Source organism: Seriola lalandi, unplaced genomic scaffold (genome assembly GCF_002814215.2).
Source record: "Seriola lalandi dorsalis isolate HSWRI2012SDOR001 ecotype SW California unplaced genomic scaffold, Sedor1 jcf7180002054675, whole genome shotgun sequence".
Classification (NCBI taxonomy): domain Eukaryota; kingdom Metazoa; phylum Chordata; class Actinopteri; order Carangiformes; family Carangidae; genus Seriola; species Seriola lalandi.
The window spans coordinates 204,580-224,108 of NW_019525228.1; the positions used below are offsets into that span (position 1 = coordinate 204,580).

A 19,529-nucleotide genomic window follows, 5' to 3' on the forward strand; every position below is an offset into this window, starting at 1 on the left:
GGGGCGTCACTGATGTGAAGGAGCAGTTTACTCAAAGAAATAAAAAAATGTTTCTTCCTCACCCCTTGTGGTTTGTGGAGGTTTGAGATGTCGCTGTCACAACAACAATATTATTTCAACATCTATAGAAAAATGCTGTCAGTCAAATTCATCTATAACTTTGTTTATTGTGTGTTTTGTCTGTTTTTGGCAAATGAATGAAACTCAAACACGAGTGAAAGGTGGTGGAGAGAGAGTCTGTACAAGATGAACTGATAAACTAAAGATCCACCAGGCTGAACATCTGCCAGCATGATATTATTATACAGTATGTGAAATTTTAACATATCAATATTTCATATTTTAAATATCTTAATATTAAATAGCTATATTACTTAGTGCTAACACCACGGTCTCACCCTGCACTGAAGCTTCATGATGAACCTGTAAGTCTCTTTGGATAAAAGCGTCTGTAAATGAGTGAATGTAAATGTAAACATCAGGGTTTTATCATCAATACCAGTAAATCAACACAACAACCTGTCTGTCGACACAAACTGTCCCCGTCCCTCAGGACCGTCCTCCTCTCCCAGCACTTCACACTGCGACTGCAGCAGAGACGTAAATGTAAAACATCATCACTGTGTTTAACGCGTCACATGACCGACTGTGTTTCACAGGAACATGATTGGCTGTGAGGGCCTGAAGGGGTGAGAGCCTGAGAGGTGGTCGCTCCAATGGCGTGGACCGAGCCACGGTCGCGTCCAGACCCAGATCCAGAACCAGAACCAGAACCCGAACCAGAACCAGAATCCAAACTGACACCTTACAATCTAAGGACTCAAACATCAGCCACAACTCTTCCATCAACCATTCCTCCGGTCCAGCCTCCGGTTGTACTGCCCCTCCTCGTCCTCCTGCTCACTGCCTTTGCTGACCTCTGTGCAGCTGGTCCACCGCAGCCGGCCCGCCCCCCCCTCCTGTCCGGACAGCCTTTTATCATCTTCTGGGGCATCCCCGACTCCTCCTGCCCCGGTCGGCCAGACGTCAGATCTCTGGGGATGGAGCGTGAGGGCCGCGTGGCCGTCTTCTACGAGGACACTCTGGGGAACTACCCTTACTTTGTGGACAAGGACACTCCGGTCAACGGGGGGGTGCCGCAATACACGCGCCTGGACAACCACCTCCAGAAAACACAACAGGACTTGGAGGCGGCTCTACCCGCCCCGAGGTATCTGGGGTTGGGGGTGCTGCGGTGGTCAGAGTGGGCCCCCCAGTGGTCCAGGAACCGAGAGAAGAAGACGATGTATCTGGAGGCGTCGAGGAACCTGCTGAAGGCTTTCTTCCCTAACTGGACCCCAGAGGAGGTGGAGAGGTGGTCACAGGTAAGAAACGCCCAGGTAAAGACGGGATGAAAATGGCGGATGGTGGAAGACAGCGAGCGCTGTGGCAAGAGGGAATAAGGGAGAAACACAAGTGTGTTGAGGAAGCATGGGTGGAGATGTTGCTGGGAGATGGTGGAGCAGATACAGATAAAATCCTCCATCACAGAACATACATTATCCTCCATGTGTATCATGTAAACTCTTTATGTTCTCTGGTTATTGACTATTGATCTCGTCACAGGTGGACTTCGAGGCAGCAGCCCAGTCAGTAATGACCGAGACACTACGAGAGGTCAAAAGGTTACGGCCCAAAGCATTATGGGGCGTCTCCCCTTACCCCAGCTGCTACAGCGGCGACCCCGCCCAAACCACGTTAGCCAATTACACCGGCCAGTGCCCCCCTGCGGAGATGACCCTCAACGACGAGCTCCTGTGGCTGTGGAAACGAAGCTCCGCCCTCTACCCCCTCCTCACCCTGGAGAAGCTGCAGGTGGGTCAACGCCACTTTCAGTTTGTCTCTCCTGTACTAACTGTCATACCCACTGATGCCTCCAGGCTAAACCTATATAAATATAACACAACAGAGAATAAGAGAGACACGTTAACGCCATTTAAAACACGACAACACAAAGATTCATTCAGGGGACGACGACGACAGATGACTCCCAACGTAAAACCAATAATCTGTCAAATAAAAACTGCTTTACCGCTGAGGGAAGAAGTTACAAAACTTCTCTTTGTCAAAGTCGGTGCAAACCAACACGTCTGAGACCCAACAACCCCAGAGCTTCTAATGCAGGAAAAGGTTGTGGGACATGATTTAGTTTAGTTCAGTTTAAGCTTGGTTTAAATGTGAACAATATGTCCCTCTCTGCAGGGGGGGACGGCTGGAGCCAGGCTTTATTTATCCAGTCTAATAAGAGAAGCACTACGAGTGTCCTCTCTGCCTGGGACGGCGTTTGATCTTCCTGTGTTCCCATTGGTCAAGAGCGTCTATGCCTCAACCAACACGTTCCTGTCACAGGTGAGATTAAACATCTGCTGTGTCCAGTATCTGATCCAGGAGCAGCACAAACATAGGACCTTAAAGCAGAAGGAGAGGTGAGGAGGGAGAGAGGAGGAGTCCAGGATTATATTTGATTATAACGCTGATTATTTCTGGATCTTTAATCTCAAAGTTTCATTCAGAGAAGAGAAAAGTTAATTAATTAAAGGCTGTAAATGTTTTAATATTAGTGTTGGTCGCAGTAAAAGGTGGAGGACGTCATGTGATGAATACTGTCTTTCTACATTCCTGTGAACCTCCTCAAATTACAGCTGAGACTTTATTATCTCTGTAATTCAAACCGAAAGTATTAAAGTTCAACTTAAGGTTTCCTTCAAATAAAAACACCTTAAGTCTTCTCCTCGACGTTTCCTTAAAGTGTTGAGGGTTTTCTCTTAGTCTTTACTCAAGGAACCTGATGGAGCCTCAACCAGAGGAACTGATTTATTGATTTCTCTCTATTGATCTGATCAGTTTCAGCTTGTGATCTGATCCCAGATCAGCTGTGTCTTCAGCTCCTCTGCAGTTAATGATCACTCTGTGGTTTGATGCTGCGGATCTTTACAGTCGATTATTAGTGAAATATTTCATGTCGATTGATCAGCTGTGAGCCGTGTCGTTCAGCGAGCGTCTGTTGGACGTTTATGGATCAGATTTACTTTTCAGGACGAGTTTTCTTTTCTGCTTTTCTTCTAGAAGTTTCTTCTTTTCCTTCTTTTCTTCTGACCGACTCTGAGACGACACAGGTGAGATAGTGACAGGTGTTCACCGCTATCACCAGCGCTAATGCCAGAAACTGTCTCCATGGAAACTGTAGAATTTTACAGCTGTAAAATCTCTGTCACTGCTGCAAACGCGTTAATGTTTTTCCTGTAAGAGATTCTGTGCAACGACCTTGAGTAACTCCCTCAGCTGAGGAGAAATTCAACCTTAAGTGTCAGACTTAAGGAGAACACTTAAGGTGTTTTGTGCGAGCGGCCCCTGAGTCTGAAGAACAGACGATGTGTAACAAACAAGCGTTGAAAAGAGCTGTGACTCTGTTGTTGTGTGTTTCCTCTCTGCAGACAGACCTGGTCAGCACCATCGGAGAAAGTGCTGCCATGGGAACGGCTGGAGTCGTCATCTGGGAGAGAAGTGAGACTAAGACGGAGGTACACACATGTACATTTGTATAAAGTGCTCACACCCACAAATATGTCTCTATGTTTATTGTTATTTATACATGATGAGTTTTAGTATTTCTCTTTTTCCATCAACGTACTTCATTTGTTTTCTTCCTGTTTTAAGAAAAAACATCTGAATGTTATAAAGGAAACATATAGTCTCTTGTATCTGCCCCCCCAACACACACACACACACACACACACACACACACACACACACACACACCGCTGTTCCTGCTTCCTGTTCCTTTCCCAGAGAGAGTGTCAGGACCTGGCAGAGTTTGTCCGCAAGGTCCTGGGACCCTACTCCATCAACGTAACCACGGCGACTCGACTCTGCTCAGCGTCTCTGTGCCAGGGAAAGGGCCGATGCGTCCGTCAGAACCCGGAAAGCTCCGCCTATCTCCACCTCCCGCTCCCGGTGGACGTGGTGGAGAAGGTGACGGAAAAGGTGATGAAATGTAAATTTAAGTAGATTATTAGTGCTGGGTTTTTAAAGCCCAGTTATCACTGCTGCTGTGTACAGATGTTGACAGAGCCTGTTCACGCTCGTTCACTGACAGCGTCATCACAGCAGCTGTGTCATTACCCATGACGCACTGCAGCGCATGTGGAGGCCTTCAGAGTCTGACGATGAAACACGTCCAACTGACACTCAGTTTCTGCAGAAGCAGCTGCATCATGTTCAGTTTGTGTTGATTCAGGTGTTTGGTGGCTGCAGTTTGTGGCGCTTTAATATTTAATTTACTCATTAATATAAATTGAAAAAAAGCGGTTTTCCACGGTGGCCCTGAAGCTCAACACGCTGCAACGCAAGAAAACACAGAAGCATTCAGAAAACATCTTCATCAGTTTGACATTAACACACGAGCTGCAGAACCTCACAACACAACAGGAAGTGTTCCCAGGGGGACAGTAAAAAGTGACGGACTAGGCTGGGACGCACTTGTTCCTAGTGACAGTGAGAGAGAGAGACAGGACAGGTCAGAACTACACCTTCATGGTACGCGCATCACTTTTCAGTGTCCCCTGGAAACACTTCCTGTTGTGTTGAGTATCTGCAGCTCGTGTGTTAATGTCAAACTGATGAAGATGTTTTCTGAACTTGTTTTGTCTGTTTGCACGTGGTTGTTTTCTTGAGTCGAGCTTCAGGGCCACCGTAGTTTTAGGAACGTATATGAAACAAACACAAGCACATGAGACTGGGGAGAAAAAGAGTCGACCTGATTTCCTCTTTGACTTTCACCCTTTCTTCCAATGAACAGTTGACTCATAAAAACGTTTCCACGCAGCGAAAGACACGTGTGAAGACAAACAAGTTCTCAACTTATGTAGGAAAGTTGGAAATAGAACAACTCAGTTTGAGTCACGACTGATGAAGACAACCAGGCGTGACTTTATTTATATATATATAAAAAATAAAAAGCTGCAGGGAGTCCAGCTGCCTGAGGATCTTTGGTGTTTAAAAAGTAAGAAAGCAGAAAGAAAAGCAGCAGCTGAGACACGACAGAGGATTTGCTGAAGTTTGATCGTGTACCAGTGAAAACAGGAACACTGTGTTTCTCTGGGAACACTCATCACTTTCTGCAAATCTCTGGACGGGCTGTCGGTAATATTCATAAAAAGTACAACAGAATATTAAGTATGAATGTGGCTGTAAATGCAGAACACAATCACAATGTTCAAATTTCCTTTTGGATTTTAGTTGCATTATTTAATCATACAGATATTGATTTCTGTGAACAGTTTGTTAATGTTCATTTAATTTTATCACTGTTTCCAGGCAGAAGCAGCAAAAGCCACAGATCAGCCGGACGCCGACACGAAACCAGCTGAACCAGCTGAACCAGCTGAACCAGACCCGGCCGAGACGTGGAAGAAAGACTTCCAGTGTCAGTGGTACAAGACGGCAGACGGGGACGTCGCAGACCAGCAGTCCCCCAAAGACGGAGCATCTGTTGGGGGAACGACAGAAGAAAACGCTGGAGATGTGGCGGGAACTACGACCGCTTCCACAGTAGCTTCTGCAACAAAAGGAGCCTCAGTGCCTGAGCTAAGAGGAAGCAGTTCACCAGGTACTGCAGGTCTCCTGGAGCTGCCCACAGACGGAGGCACACATCCACTGAGTGCCCCCCACCTGACTGTCCTGCTGCTGCTGGTGGCTGGAAGTCGATGCCTGGAACCTTAAACTGTGAAACAAGCCGGCCTTCACCTGGAAGGTCTGGGCTGTAACAGCCCTTCTTAAGTGCCCTTGAGCAAGACACTGAGGCCCTGCTGGCTGCAGGCGTGCTGCTCTGTAGCTCAACGTCACCTGAATATCACAAAACACAAAGGAGAACAAACTCAGTCTAAACCTCAGTGGATGTGCCAAGAGACGGTTTCTGCTGGCTGTATTTACACCTCCTTCAGGAAGGAGCGACGCCTCCTTAGACTGACCTGTCAGTGTGCTGCTATCAGCTGACTGTCACATGACATCAGCCCGACAGTCGTCCAATCACAGATACACAAAAGCTTTTATTGTCTTTGCACACTTTGTTTCTCCATTTACTCGTCAGTGTTTGTTATGTGGAAATTATTTCTTCATTTTAAGGCCTCGTGTAGTGAAGAGTTTCTCTGTCCAATAAATAGATGTGCTGGGTTCACCACACAAACAAACAAACAAACAAACAAACAAACAGGAAAAAAACTGCTGTCAACATCTCTGGGACTGTTTCCTGAGATTATCCAAATTATCTGGGACAGTTTTTAATTTTGTTTTTGCACTACAAATAAAATTCCTCTCATTTTATCTGGACGTCAGCAGAAACATCTCAGAAACAATCCGTCAAAATCTGGACAAATAAAACCAAAATCTATCTGCACCACCTGACGTCATGGCAATTTCTGCTCTTTTCTAATGTGGATGAATCAAACCTTTAATTTACCAGAGATGTTGCCCATAAAATGATTTAATTTGTGCATTGAGTTGTGGTTTAAAGTCTGAGAGCCGCATGTCTTCATTCAAATTCAAACAGAATGTGTGTAAACAAAAACATCAGACAACAGAGTTTACATGAGACAAATGTCACTAACTGCAGCCGCTCAGCTGAACTCCAGCAGGAATCACTGGAGCTCTCCGGCGCCCTCTGCCTGAGCTCTGCAGAAACTGCACCACTCAACAAAGTCACAGCAGGAAAAGCACAGGTGTAAATAATAAAATGAAGGATGGCTGAATTCCATTTAGCTGCTTCGGTTTCAGGTTCCTGGGCTGCGGTCGAAAAGTCTAAATGATTTCCCTGACCACGACTCCTCGACGGAAAACTTCCTGAGGTCAAAGATGTGAAGGAGAATTCATCAGCACTGCTCTCAACATAAACTTTACTTATCACAAGAGCGATGAGTCGTCCGTCACTAACCACAGACACAAACACAAACAGGAGAGAAACGTAGAAACAAGAAAACATGAAAGAAAAATACAAAGAGAGAAAATTGAGCCAGTAAATAATAATTAAATAGAAATAATGAACTGAAGAGATCAGAGCAGACCGCAGCCCCGTCGTTACCGTTGACAACATGTGTGCTTCTCCGTCTCCTGTGAAGAAGCTCTGTTAGTCACACCAGCATGTAATTAAGTCCCTTTAAATATGAGTGTGGTTGTTATAAATGCAGTATCTGTTCATTCGAAGGACAAACACGTCAGTCCTTAATAGACAATCTGTTTATATGTAAATATTTTTCTAAGTCTTCCTCCCAGTCCTCGTCCTCCAGAGCTCAGACTGATGTAAAAAACACTGACACGTTTTGTTTTTGCAGCTCATGTAAATTTATTTGTTATTTTTCATTAAAATATACACTCAAGACGAAGGGTATCTAAATCATTTTTAGTTACAGAAAGAGATCATATGTACACAGGTGCATCTGATTGAGTCGTACGTTTATATATATTATGAACAAGAGAATGAATTTCCTCTCATCTCCCACGTCGAGGATCCCTCCTCTCCTCCACAGTCCACCGACACAAACGTCCCCTTCTCTGGACGTTTGCACCTTTATTAGCAAAAGATCATTTCATCTTTACAGCCTCACACATGTTTGAGTCAATTTCAGAATCATCTGGGGAACCAGGAGGATTATAAACTTTAGTATGAGCGTTTTAATGATGCTTCTCTCTCTGACGACAAGTTTCACAAACTTTTTCCAAAAAGGTTGAAGAGAGCGACGAGGAGACGAAGAGCAGATGTTACATGTGCTGCCAGTAACGTGATCTGATCCTGTTGTAGTGAAACCACATTATTAAAAGCTGCAGAGCTGCGTGTAGAGACAGTTCAGACCAGAGGTTCACAACCTTCTCCAACCCAGGGACACTCTGGGAAAATCTCTAAAATGTTGGCGGCGCACATCCGACCAGTAACAACATGGAGGACGATGATGTCGTTCTCAGAGCGTCTCTTCACGCTGCAGTTTTGGTCTTGGAGGATCATTTAGTGCTCAACCAGACAGAGAGCAGCATGCATGTGATGAGGTCCGGCCGGCGTCAACATGAAAGAGTTATCACAGTGATAGACCTTAATATCAGAAAAAATTATATACATAATATATATATATATATTTTGTAAAGATTATTTTGTTTCAAAACAAAACATTAATTAATCAAATATATCTTTTTATTTACATCTTTTCACCAAAATTGTTCTGTTTTGTAAATGATTTGTCGGCCCACACAATACATCCGTGGCCCATCAGTGGGCCCCGGGCCACAGGTTGAGAACCTGGTCTGGTTTAGAAACAAAATGATCTTTAAAAAAATATAAAAAATGTTTACAAACTATTTTTCCTCATATTGAGGCGGCTCGCTGTGACAGGAACTAGATGATTCATCCATGGCAAAAAGTGGAGAATCCAAAAGTTCTGAGAACGACACGATCGTCCTCCATGTTGTTACGGGCTCGGCTGTGGTACGTAAAGATTGTAGAGGTTTCCCAGCGACCCTGAGGTGGAGGGGGCTGTGAACCTCTGCTTTACACCGGTCACGCTGCTGCTGCTGCTGCTGCAGGTCCAACCAAAGGTGACACTTTGAAAAAGATGCATTTTATAGCAGATTTAAGCATCAAGATTAAAACACGTGACTTTGCTCTGATAACGTTCTGCAGATGAAATCAGGTCTGAAGAAAGATATGACAACACCACTGACACTACTCAAGCCAAACCACATGCTGCCTGCCGTCAGCAGGCCACGGATGAACATCTAGTACAGGGCGACCCACCAGTGACAGAGGTAGCACAGTCTCTTCATCACATCCAGTATCATCTTCCAGTCGTTCAGTGTCTTTCAAACTAATAAATACTCAACGTCCACGTTAGTTGACGTCCACAGGCTTCGTCTCGACTCCGTCCACATTTAACTTCAATCGTTTCCATTGTGACGTAAACAAAATCAACTCCACTGTTGTTGTGTAATTTCAGAAGCAAACTTCAAGAGATCTGAGTTTAATTTACAGATTTCCCAACATTCAAATACACACGTAGTCAATGCAGAGGAAATACAGTTTGGTGCCAAATTCAGGTATCCACCATTTCACAGGAGCCAAAGCTACAGTCGCAGCCAAAACCTCAAGCTCATCCATAAACGGCTGAAGATTAGCAGCTAATTTAAAGTCACTAGCAAAGTGCCGAGAAGAACTGAATGGATTAAAAATGCGTTTTGAAATTGAGCTCTTCTAATACATATATTATTCCTTTAAACTGGCTGAATGGAAACTGAAGCAACACAATCCAATTAACGACACTGAGCAGTCTGTCAGCTGGAAATGAAAAAAGCCTGGAGATGAAACGACTTTCAGTGGCTTCAGATTTCATGAAAAATCTGCAGGTTGGCTGAATCGATCTGTCATTTGCATATCAGGTGTTTTCACCTCTGATGACATCTAAAAGTCAAATCCTAAAGTACCTGAAGCTTTTCAAATATTTAAAGCCGCTGTGAAGCTGCAGAAGAACATCTGACACAAAATGTGATTTTTTTTTTTAGGCAGAATCGATGCCAGATTTAAAATTAGAGGCAGCCGAGTGATTTCAACGTTTTCAATGCCAGTTTTTTTAAATTAAAGGACAGAGAGAATCTGAGTGACAAGTATCTTAAAGGGACAGCTGTGGTTGTGAGTCGTGGGGTTGTGTGAGGTGTTCATGTTCAGTCGGTGTTTCCTGCAGGAGAGTCAGTTTTGAGGAGCAGCAGGAGGACAGGTGCACTAGCAGAGTGATGAGCTGCTGTGGGCGGGGCCAGCAGAAAACACCTGGTTTAAACACTTTTAACAGACGCCCAGTGAAACAAACCAACATCTGTTCAAATGAAGCTTCATGTAGAAGATTTTCATCTTCATCTTCCTGGTGAAACAGAACTTTCCTTTGGCACTACATTTTCTCAGCCACTGAACTACTGTATTCCTACGCACAAGCGCACCTACAGAGCGCACTGTAATACGCCGCAGCCTCAGGTCAGCTGAGTGAATCAGGAAGAGATAAACTTCACTCTGTTTTGACGGGAAGATGAAGATGTAAAATCTTCTACATGAAGCTTCATTTAAACAGATGTTGGATTGTTTCACTGGACGTCTGCCGGTCCTCCTGCTGCTCTGAACTGAATCTACTGCAGGAAACACACCGACTGAACATGAACACCTCACACAACCACAGCTGTCCCTTTCAGATAGTTGTCAACTCAGATTCTCTCTGTCTGTTCATTTTAAAGAACTGGTATCTGTACTTTCAAATCACTTTGTTGCCTCTAATCTTAAATCTAGCTCCGTGCATCGATTTGACCTAAAAAATAAATAAAAATAAATAAATAAATCACTTTCCTCGTCTGTGTCAGATGTTCTTCTGTAGCTTTAATTTACGCTTAAACGCTCCAGTGGAAGAATCAGCTCCCAATGACAGAGAAGCATTGTTCTTGAAAAAGCACACAAGCTGAGAAAACTGAATAAATAAACATGACAGACAGACAGACAGACAGACAGACAGACAGACAGACGTGACACTTCTCCTCCCTTCATTCAGCCGACAGTGAAAGAATCTGATCTTCGTTGCATAAGATTAAAAAATAGACTTTCTGTTCCCGTGCAAAAGTCTCTGTCTTCTGAGCAGTTAGTTCTGGTCGAAGCGGGAAACATCGCCCCCGTGTGGGGAGGGCGGGTTAGTGCAATCTGAACCAAGCGGGCTGGACGGATAACAACACATGATCCCTCCTGTGTGTGTGTGTGTGTGTGTGTGTGTGTGTGTGTGTGTGTGTTCAGGGCACTCGATCAAGCGTCTCCAGAAAAGGTTGATCTGACACATGTGATAAGAGACGTGGCTTTTAAAAGAAAAGGGAGGAGGAAAAGCTCAGACCCGAGAGCCAATCAAGCGCAGTTGGTTTGGTCACAACACAAACATGGTCGCCTTCAGACAATGAACAAGCGAGGGACTATGAGCGCCAATCCTCCAGCATGCCTAGTAGCAATGTTTCAAGGACTCCCGGAGAGGTGCACTTAATCTTCGCTGCGGTGTGTGTGTGGTACCTGCGGAGGGGTGGAGCTACTTGCAGACGGCCTCGTTCACTATGTGCTTGATGTTGGATGTCTGCAGCTGGGGTGTGTTTTTCTACCAGACATGCTGAGGGTTACTTGCAGATCGCCTCCAGAGCGTCCAGGGTGCGTTTGATGTCACGGATCTGCGCGGCCAGAGTGTGTATGGGCTGCATGGAACGATCCAGCTCCTCGCAGCGAGCCATCAGTGTGTACATGCCCTGAGAGAGGCAGAGAAACAGCTGCTGCTTTAATACAGACAAGATTATGAAAACATGACAAGGATCCAGGGTTTCCTCACTCATAGACTTTAGCTGCGGTCACTCAGGTTTATCAAATATTAACGGCCTCTCAGGTATGTGCCGACTCTGACATTTGCTTAGCGTTTTTTATTCCGTCAGAATCCGTGATCCATGAACTATTCTCTCCTCGCTGCGAAGACGCTCAGAGAAACAGGAAGAGGGAGACGCACGGTGTTACGTTAGAAGACGCAGACCCGGTGGATATTAAACGTCGTTGCCTAGCTGCGATGAGATTAACGCTCGTGTACGTCCACAACCTGCTGAGAACCACTAAACATATATTCAGTAAATAAAAATAGTACATAAAAATAAACGAGATCAAACATGTTGTAGTTCACTGCACCAACAAAACATATATTCAACATGTTGATAAACTATATTCAACATATTCTGCTCAGTAACTCGGCCCGAGGACTCAAGATGACGCTCTCCTTCGTACGTCACTAACGTAACCAGGAAGTGGATGGAGGGATGCGGCACCACAGTCGTTTTATCAAGAATCAAGAAAAAGATTTCAACCACTGAGATCTACAACAAAGTCTTAGTGACGAGTGTGTTGGATCAGAAACAAAACAAAGAGTTCTGCACGTTCTCCATCACTAGTTCTCACTGACAGAACCGTCAATAAAGAACCGAGAGCGAATCAAGTTAAAGTGATTATTGACAGTGTCGTCAATAAAGTGAGTGATGAGACAGTGTGGAGAATTCTTTGTTTCCCACATGACAAGAACTGTGACACACACACACACACACACACACACACACACACACACACACACACACCTTTATACTCATGTCCACAGACTCTCCCAGGCTGTCCACTGAGTCTCTGTAGGTCTGGATGTAGCCGACACTCAGAGCCGTCATCTGGATCAGACAGAAACAATAACAACAGACGTGTGTGTGAGAAATGTATATGTATGTACAGTGTGTATGTAACAACATATGACATACACACATTTACATCATCTAAACACACAGAGAAACATGAAGCTAAACACAGTCTGAACCACGACCCGGGTCACTGGAGCTCACGTTCTGGATGGTTCCGTTGAGGCTCCGCATCATCATCTCCACACTCTGCGCCACTTCCTGTGTGTGTCTCTGAAGGTCCACGAGGACGGCGGGATCGATCGGCGGGATGTCTGCCGGTCTCCGGGACAACCCCCGACTCCGGTAGATGGGACCCGAACAGTCGGCTGGTGAGAAATCAGCAGGGAATTAGACGGACAATGTACAACTGATACTTACATTGATTATTCTTTTGATTCATGTTTTAATCGTGAAATCTATGAATGAAAACAGTGAAACATTCTCGTCACAAGATCTTATTTTGTTTGAATAACAAAACCAACACACAAGATGTTTCATCTCTAAAGATTAAAACAGAGAGAAACTCAAAGACAAACAACTGTCAGCCTAACACACACACACACACACACACACACACACACACACACACACACACACATACAGAAAATGTGTTGAAAGAGGGAAACAGACAAAAGGAGAGACACAGCGGAGGAACTGCTCCCATCTGAAGAAACAGCTGCTCTTATAAAAAGACTAATTTAAATAAATCATGGCTCCAGATCGTTTGCGCCTGGAGTCGTTAGATGTTGGAATGAACAGAACGCGGCGGCCGGACGAGCTCAGGAGCTAGTTTCCATCTCTGAAACAGATTCTTTCAGGCTGCGGCAGGACCTCAGTAATGAGTCCAGTCTAAACAAAGTGTGTGGCTCATCCATGGTGAGAGAATCAGCTGGTAGAGGGACTGAGCTGCAGCAGAGGACACCGACTACTGTCCTGCGGTTAAATTGAGTGTCTGGAGCTGACTCTCTAATCCAGAGGGATTCCTCTCTGAATGAAGGGCAGCGGCTCGTTGTCTCTCTCCTGGAAAATGTGACAAGACAGACGGCTGCTAACGGACGGGCCGGACTCGGTCCAGCTGCTGAACCCACACAGAGGATTTCATTTATGGCAGAGCTGCACGTGTGTGAAAAAAAAATCTGTTTTAATTTCTGGGGTTGAGTCTCTGCAGCCTCTTTAAAACACCATCTGCAGCTAATTTAACCTGCATGGAAAAGTGTCAGGAGCCGTCGTAGTGTTTGAATTCTTTCAAACCATTCGACTCTAAATGGGTCGAATGGTTTCTGTGAGCAAACCTGTGGTTTTCCTGTTTGAAGGGAAGTTTCTCTAAACTCTTTCCTCGTTCCCAAACTGTGGCGCACCACACAGGACAACCAGCTGACTTTAAAATCAACGAGAGTAAAACTACAGACAGTATGAGCCTGACATCAGACGAATCCTCAGGTGTCCAGCAGGTTGTTGTTGTGTTCCAGCTGCTCCGTCCTCGGGGACAGACGCCTGAGCAGAAACCTGGAGACGACACTACTCTTTCTCCTGTTTCTCATTCTGTCCTTTAATATGATCATTTTAAACTGAACCTCACTGTCGCTCTTATTACTACTAGTGTTGAAATTATTTATTGCACTATATTAGCAGCATATCATTCCTACCTGTGTTCCTCTATTCTATTACTTACTGCAGCAGCCTGAGTTTAAAATAAAGATATTTTTAAAAAAAATGGAGACACGCACACACACACACACACACACACACACACACACACACACACACACACACACACACACACAGTTGTGAAACAGTGTTAGAGATGGATGAAAACAAAATGAGGAAAATCTGATGAAAAACTATTTGAAATGAATCTTGCTCCGCTCAGCGAACTGGACAAACTGCTGCAGATGATTCACGTCGGCCTCCATCACTTCATCATAAACCAACACACACAATTCATTTGCTTAATATGGTGCATTGATTCTCCATTACTTCTAATGGTCGGGACATGACCAGAGCGATGCATAAATGATGAGTGATGATGCAGAGAAACGGGCTGCGAGAGTCAGACGCTCTGCAGTTCCACCAGTTAACCTGCTGAGAGGCTGTTCCTCCTTCAGCAAAGGAAAATACAAACCGTTCATCTGTCACAGTCTCTGACCCTCAAATATAAAAAATATGAAGCCGTCATGAAAGCAGCTCAACATCCGTACAGACTGTATTACAAGCCCACTTCCTGTGAATCGTCTCCATGTAAAAGTTTAGGTTAAATTTATGTTTTTAAACTATTAAAAATGAAACTTGTAGTAACTGGGGTCTGAATTACAGAAGAGAAGAAGAAGAAGTAAAATCCTGTGACGTTTACTCACAGTCGCTGCAGTCCAGACTCGGCTTGGAGCTCATCTTGATCTTCTGCTCCAGGTTTTTGGTGATGAAGTTAGTCAGGTCTCCCTCATGGCTGACCGTCCCCTCCAGCTCCAGAGCCGAGGAGATTGTGGCCCGTCGGCCCTCTGACTGCCCACTCCTGCCCCCTCCCCGGGCGCCCGAACCGCCTGCGGAGAATATCCCAACATCAGCTCAATAATACGGCCAATTATCATTGACTCGTTTAAAATATGAAATTCAACCACCACTGCTTTTCTTTAACTTCCTTGTTTTACTGAATAAAGTTTCACATGTCGTCAGGAGAGGACAGACATCTACCTCCGCACGCTTGGCTGATTTCATCCAGGCTCTTGCTGTCCTGCATCCCTCGCACGTTGCGAACCCAGACCTGGGCCATGACGTGGGGGGGGCAGGGGGCGTCATCTGAGGGAAGATGAGGAGGAGGGGAAGAGGAAGAGGAGGAGGTGCTGGGACCGGGGGCTGAGGACGAGTAGTGTCGTGAAGACTGAAGTGGAGGTGAGTGAAAAACGGAGAGAACAAGAGGAAGTGGAAAAGAAGAAGTTAAAAACGTCGCGTGACAAAACATCATGAAACACATCACTGTTTATTACCCAGCCTCCTCTCTGATGGACAGCTTCCTGTCTGTCTGTCACACCAAGTCTTTCAACATGCTGTAGTTCAGCGGTTCCCAACCTGTGGGTCGAGGCCCACTGCTGGGCCGCGAGGGTATGACAAGTGGGCCGACAAACCATTTGCAAAACAGAACAGTTTTGGTGAAGAGATGTCATTATTAAAAGTAAATATTTTTAAGGGTTTTAAATGCTTTAAATATAATGATCTTTGAAAACATTGAAAATGTTTTACAAACTCTTTTCATAATTTTGTTTTCCTATTAAGTCCTATGATCAGCCAATGATAGGAACTTTTATGTTGTTGCCGGGCGGACCACATCGTGTACTTGTTTTCTGTCTCAGTCAAAATGGAGAGCTGGTTAGCAACAGGAAGAATTAAAGTGATCTCTCCAATGTCAAAACTGAAATTGTCATGTTTATTTGATTTGATTTGATTTAATATTTGATCGTTATCGTTAAAATAACAGGTTCTCTGAGAACAAAGTGTTTGTCCTCTGTACTGTCGGATGTGGGATCAACATTTTAGAGATTTTTAAATGGGTCATGAGCTGGAGGTTTGGAGCTGCCGCTGTGGTTCAGATGATGCTCATTATCTGTGTTGACTGTCACTCCCTCTTATGCCCTCCACTCTCCCTGGTACACATATATAATATATATATATATATATATATATATATATATATATACACTGTATATATATAAATATTAAAGATTTCATGTCAGAAAAATGGTCCTTCAGTTCACTCACCTCCCTCTGCGTCCTCCCTCCTCCGTACTGACTCCTCCACTTGTTTTCAGTCTTCTCAGCATCCTCCTCATCCTGTTTCTCCTTCTCTCCATCCTCCTCCTCCTCCTCCTCTTCCTCCTCCTCCTCCTCTCGGCTGTCACTGCCTCCGTCCACAGTCTCCGCCTCTGTCTGCTGTCCGTCTGCGGTGACAGGGCCTGCTCGCTGAGATGAGTCTTTGGTGTGTGCTGGGTCCCACGGCAGAGCTGCACCAGGAGGCTCGACAGCGTTAGAGGCCTCAGGAATGTTTCTGTTGATGGATCCTGATTCTGAGATTCCTGTGCATGTGGTGCCGGGGCGGGAGGGGTCCGTTATCCAGGGGTTGTGCAGTGATAAGTTAGACGTTCTCTCGTTAATGGCCATCTCTGTATCCAGGCGACCGTCGCAGTCGTAAACTCTGTTTTCCACATCCACGTGGTTCTCTGGGTATCTGAAGGAGCCGTCCTCTGATCCCTCCCCAGGACAGGACGCTCTGCTCCCGCCACATTTCACAGAGACTGAAACATGAGGGCCGTTCTCCGACGCAACGGGTATCACAACCCCGTTAGCTGTTTCTGGCACTTCTGTGCCAATCACAGGGGAGAGACTCATCCCTCCGCCTGCTAATGAAGAGAGAGAAAACGTTGGAGGACGAGCTTCTGCTTTTTAAATCTAGATTTAATCCATGACTCAAGTAGAGCGTTCAGCCATCTGAGAAGTCTCAGCAGAAGACCAGTTACCAGATACCAAGACTTGGTTTGGAGAATATAAACTGATTTTAACCGCTTCTCCTTTCTCGTGCATCAGTGTGAAACAAAGGACTTTACCTAAATGAAATAAAGTCTGAAGCTAAAAAAAGTTTCCTATTTAAATGAGGAAATAACTGACAGTCTTCATTATTCAATACTCCAGGTTGGTACCAGTTATAAAGGCATGTGAAACGGATAAAAACCTTAATTATGGTATGTGTAATTTGATGTTGTGCAATCTATATATAATATATTAAATTGTTTGGATTTTCATTTTAAGAAAACTATTTATGGGATCAAACAAAACAGGAATGTACCGAAGTAAACTACATATTTCCAAAATCGAGGTACATAATCTCAATTAAGTAAAAATTCTGTAATAATAGATAATGAAGAGAGAGCTACAATGATGTAAGCTGTTCTACAAAACATCCGGTTCCTCTTCAAAGCGAGAAGAAGATTGTAGTTGGTCTCTTGAATGAAGTTAAACAAGTGATCATGAAAATGTGCTTGAGAGACTGAGGAGGGTTCTGTGGTGAGGTCTGGGATCTAAACAGATGAACAACAACATTTTCACGCAGCAGGTTTGGTTTGTTCTCAGCCTCCAGACCTGGACCTAGGACCTTCAGCCTGGGTGTGTCGACGTGAAATCACCGCCCGCCGTCACAAACATCTTCAACATGAACTCATCTGCCCCAGGTCACCACCTCTTCACTCTGCTGCAAGTTTTCATCCAAGTGCCATCAGAGGAACTAAACTGCTGAATAATCAGGCTATAATAAGTACTTATTGTTTTAAATCTATTATTTTAACAAGTCGTTATCCTGTTTCACCAATTAATTTAATTCTTTTAGATCCCCCCCCCGCCCATGTTGTAAAACCTTTTAACTGTTTTCATTCGTTTGTTATTGTTCTTCCTCACCTTGATCTTGTCTTTTAAAGCACTTTGTAACTGTGTTTTGAAAGGTCCTAAATGAATAGAGCGTATTATTATTATTATTATTATTATTATTGTAATCATAACCCTAACCTGTCTCCTGTCCTGTACACGTGCAATATCTGTGCAATACAACTGAGCACATGTATTCATTCTGTTTTTATACTTTTTACTGTTTGTTTTATGTTTTTTTATACACTGTAATGTGTCTACTTGTCTGTAGTTATGTTACTGTATGTATCACAGGAGACGGTTCATTTCCTTGTACACTGAGCAATGACAATAAAGGTAATTAATTGAATCGAATTGAAGACTGTAACTCAACTAGACATTAATATTCTTTAAACGCCTTTGAATCCTGTTGTTTTCTTCGGGGCCCTTGGATCATGTGCTGCGGGGCAGCTGTGCTACTAATAGATGGATAGATAGATGCGAAATGACGTAATAATAGGCTGTTTAGCTTAGCACTAGCTTACTCCAAGCTAACTTAGTGTTAACACCAGCTTTTATTCTCCAGACTTTATGCTAACAACGGCTGTGAAGGAGGAACAATACAGCTGTATAACAGACACCCGGCCTGTCAGCGGGGAGAGAGTTGACGTGCTGCCGTCTTTAGCCGCCTTGCTAACTCGCTGTCAACGGTAAATGTTGTTGAATGATGTTAGCACTGCGCGGCTAACGTTAGCTGCACCGGCCTTTAAACCACCATGTTTTCGCGGGTCGCTTTTTACTGTCTGACAGTAGAACATGACAAAAAGTATTTTGTGGTAAGACTTGTGCTCATCTATTGTTAAGGACAAACTACAGCATCATAGAGCTCAGTGTAATGAAGAAAACACTCACCGGAGCAGTTTCCTTCCTGAAAAATGTAAGCAACAACCGGGTCCGACCTGAAAATCCTTCCCCTCAAAGCCCAACGCAACAGTTCCGCCTTAAAATACTAAAGGCGTTTTAGACGATATTATTCAAAAATGTTATTTTCAATTAAAAAAAAAAAAAAAAAGCTCTTCTCCAACACTGTAGTATTATGTAATGGAGTGTAGTATTTACGTAAATAATAAATAAAAATGATTGCCCTGACTCACAAGCTGTTGTTGCTCATTAATATGTTGTAACAAACCTGAATATTTTACAGGAATGGTGCTGTGTGCTGTGTCGACATTATTATTATGCACAACATTTGACTCCAGCATGTTTCATCTGAACGGGTGGATTTGTTTCTATTGACGTCATCCCACAAGTTTCCCTGTTCTCCTCCAGATGGAGACAAACACCACAGCTCCTCAAACTTTAACTGTGCAAAGTTTACAAGTTGTATTTTGATGTCAAATGTATGGAGGAAGTGTTCAAGTGAGTAGACACATGAAGACAAAGGTTCAGCATCCTGTGATGTCAGGTGACGCTTCTGACTTCCTGGTGAGGGGGATGATGATCAGAAGACAACAGGAGAATTTCCTTAAATAAATGATGAAAATAGAATGTCTGTAAATCTTGAAGATATGTTTCTGAGGTTTTACAAAAACAACTGAAGATGTTTCTTAAAACAACTTCCTCTCATGAGACCCAAGAGTCGGTGCGTCCTGGTTTGACTTTGTGCTTATGTGATCTTAAGTTAGCAGCCACTTTGCACTTTGTAGAAAAACAGTATGAGTATGCACAGTGATTATTTAATAAACAGTTATTGTTTTAAATTAAATGTCACTGATGAAAGAAGAAGCAGAGTTGAAATAAAAGCAGAATTAAGGGTTTAACCACTGGAGAGTCAGAACAGTGAATCACTTCTGGAGGCAATATGT

At 44.0% G+C, this 19,529-nt stretch overlaps 2 protein-coding genes across 3 annotated transcripts in view; one reads left to right on the top strand and one right to left on the bottom strand.

Moving 5' to 3' along the window:
- LOC111666378 (hyaluronidase-2) overlaps positions 1–6,433 on the top strand; it is a 17,625-nt gene extending 11,192 nt beyond the window's left edge. For both annotated transcript variants that reach the window (XM_087178080.1, XM_023421712.2), the window contains exons 2-7: positions 660–1,364; positions 1,606–1,854; positions 2,242–2,388; positions 3,474–3,560; positions 3,829–4,023; positions 5,356–6,433. In XM_087178080.1, coding sequence (XP_087034206.1) covers positions 717–1,364; positions 1,606–1,854; positions 2,242–2,388; positions 3,474–3,560; positions 3,829–4,023; positions 5,356–5,760 — 1,731 coding nt within the window. In that variant the 5' untranslated portion in view covers positions 660–716 and the 3' untranslated portion in view covers positions 5,761–6,433. The remainder of the gene's footprint in view (positions 1–659; positions 1,365–1,605; positions 1,855–2,241; positions 2,389–3,473; positions 3,561–3,828; positions 4,024–5,355) is intronic.
- Positions 6,434–7,350: 917 nt separating this feature from the next.
- borcs6 (BLOC-1 related complex subunit 6) lies at positions 7,351–18,689 on the bottom strand. The gene is made up of 7 exons (XM_023421728.2): positions 18,577–18,689; positions 16,033–16,670; positions 14,971–15,157; positions 14,637–14,819; positions 12,445–12,608; positions 12,193–12,276; positions 7,351–11,328 (listed from the first exon to the last, which is right to left on the bottom strand). The coding sequence occupies exons 2-7, from the start codon at positions 16,657–16,659 to the stop codon at positions 11,203–11,205; spliced, it is 1,371 nt and encodes a 456-aa protein (XP_023277496.1). The 5' UTR covers positions 16,660–16,670; positions 18,577–18,689; the 3' UTR covers positions 7,351–11,202.
- Between the last annotated feature and the right edge of the window lie 840 nt (positions 18,690–19,529).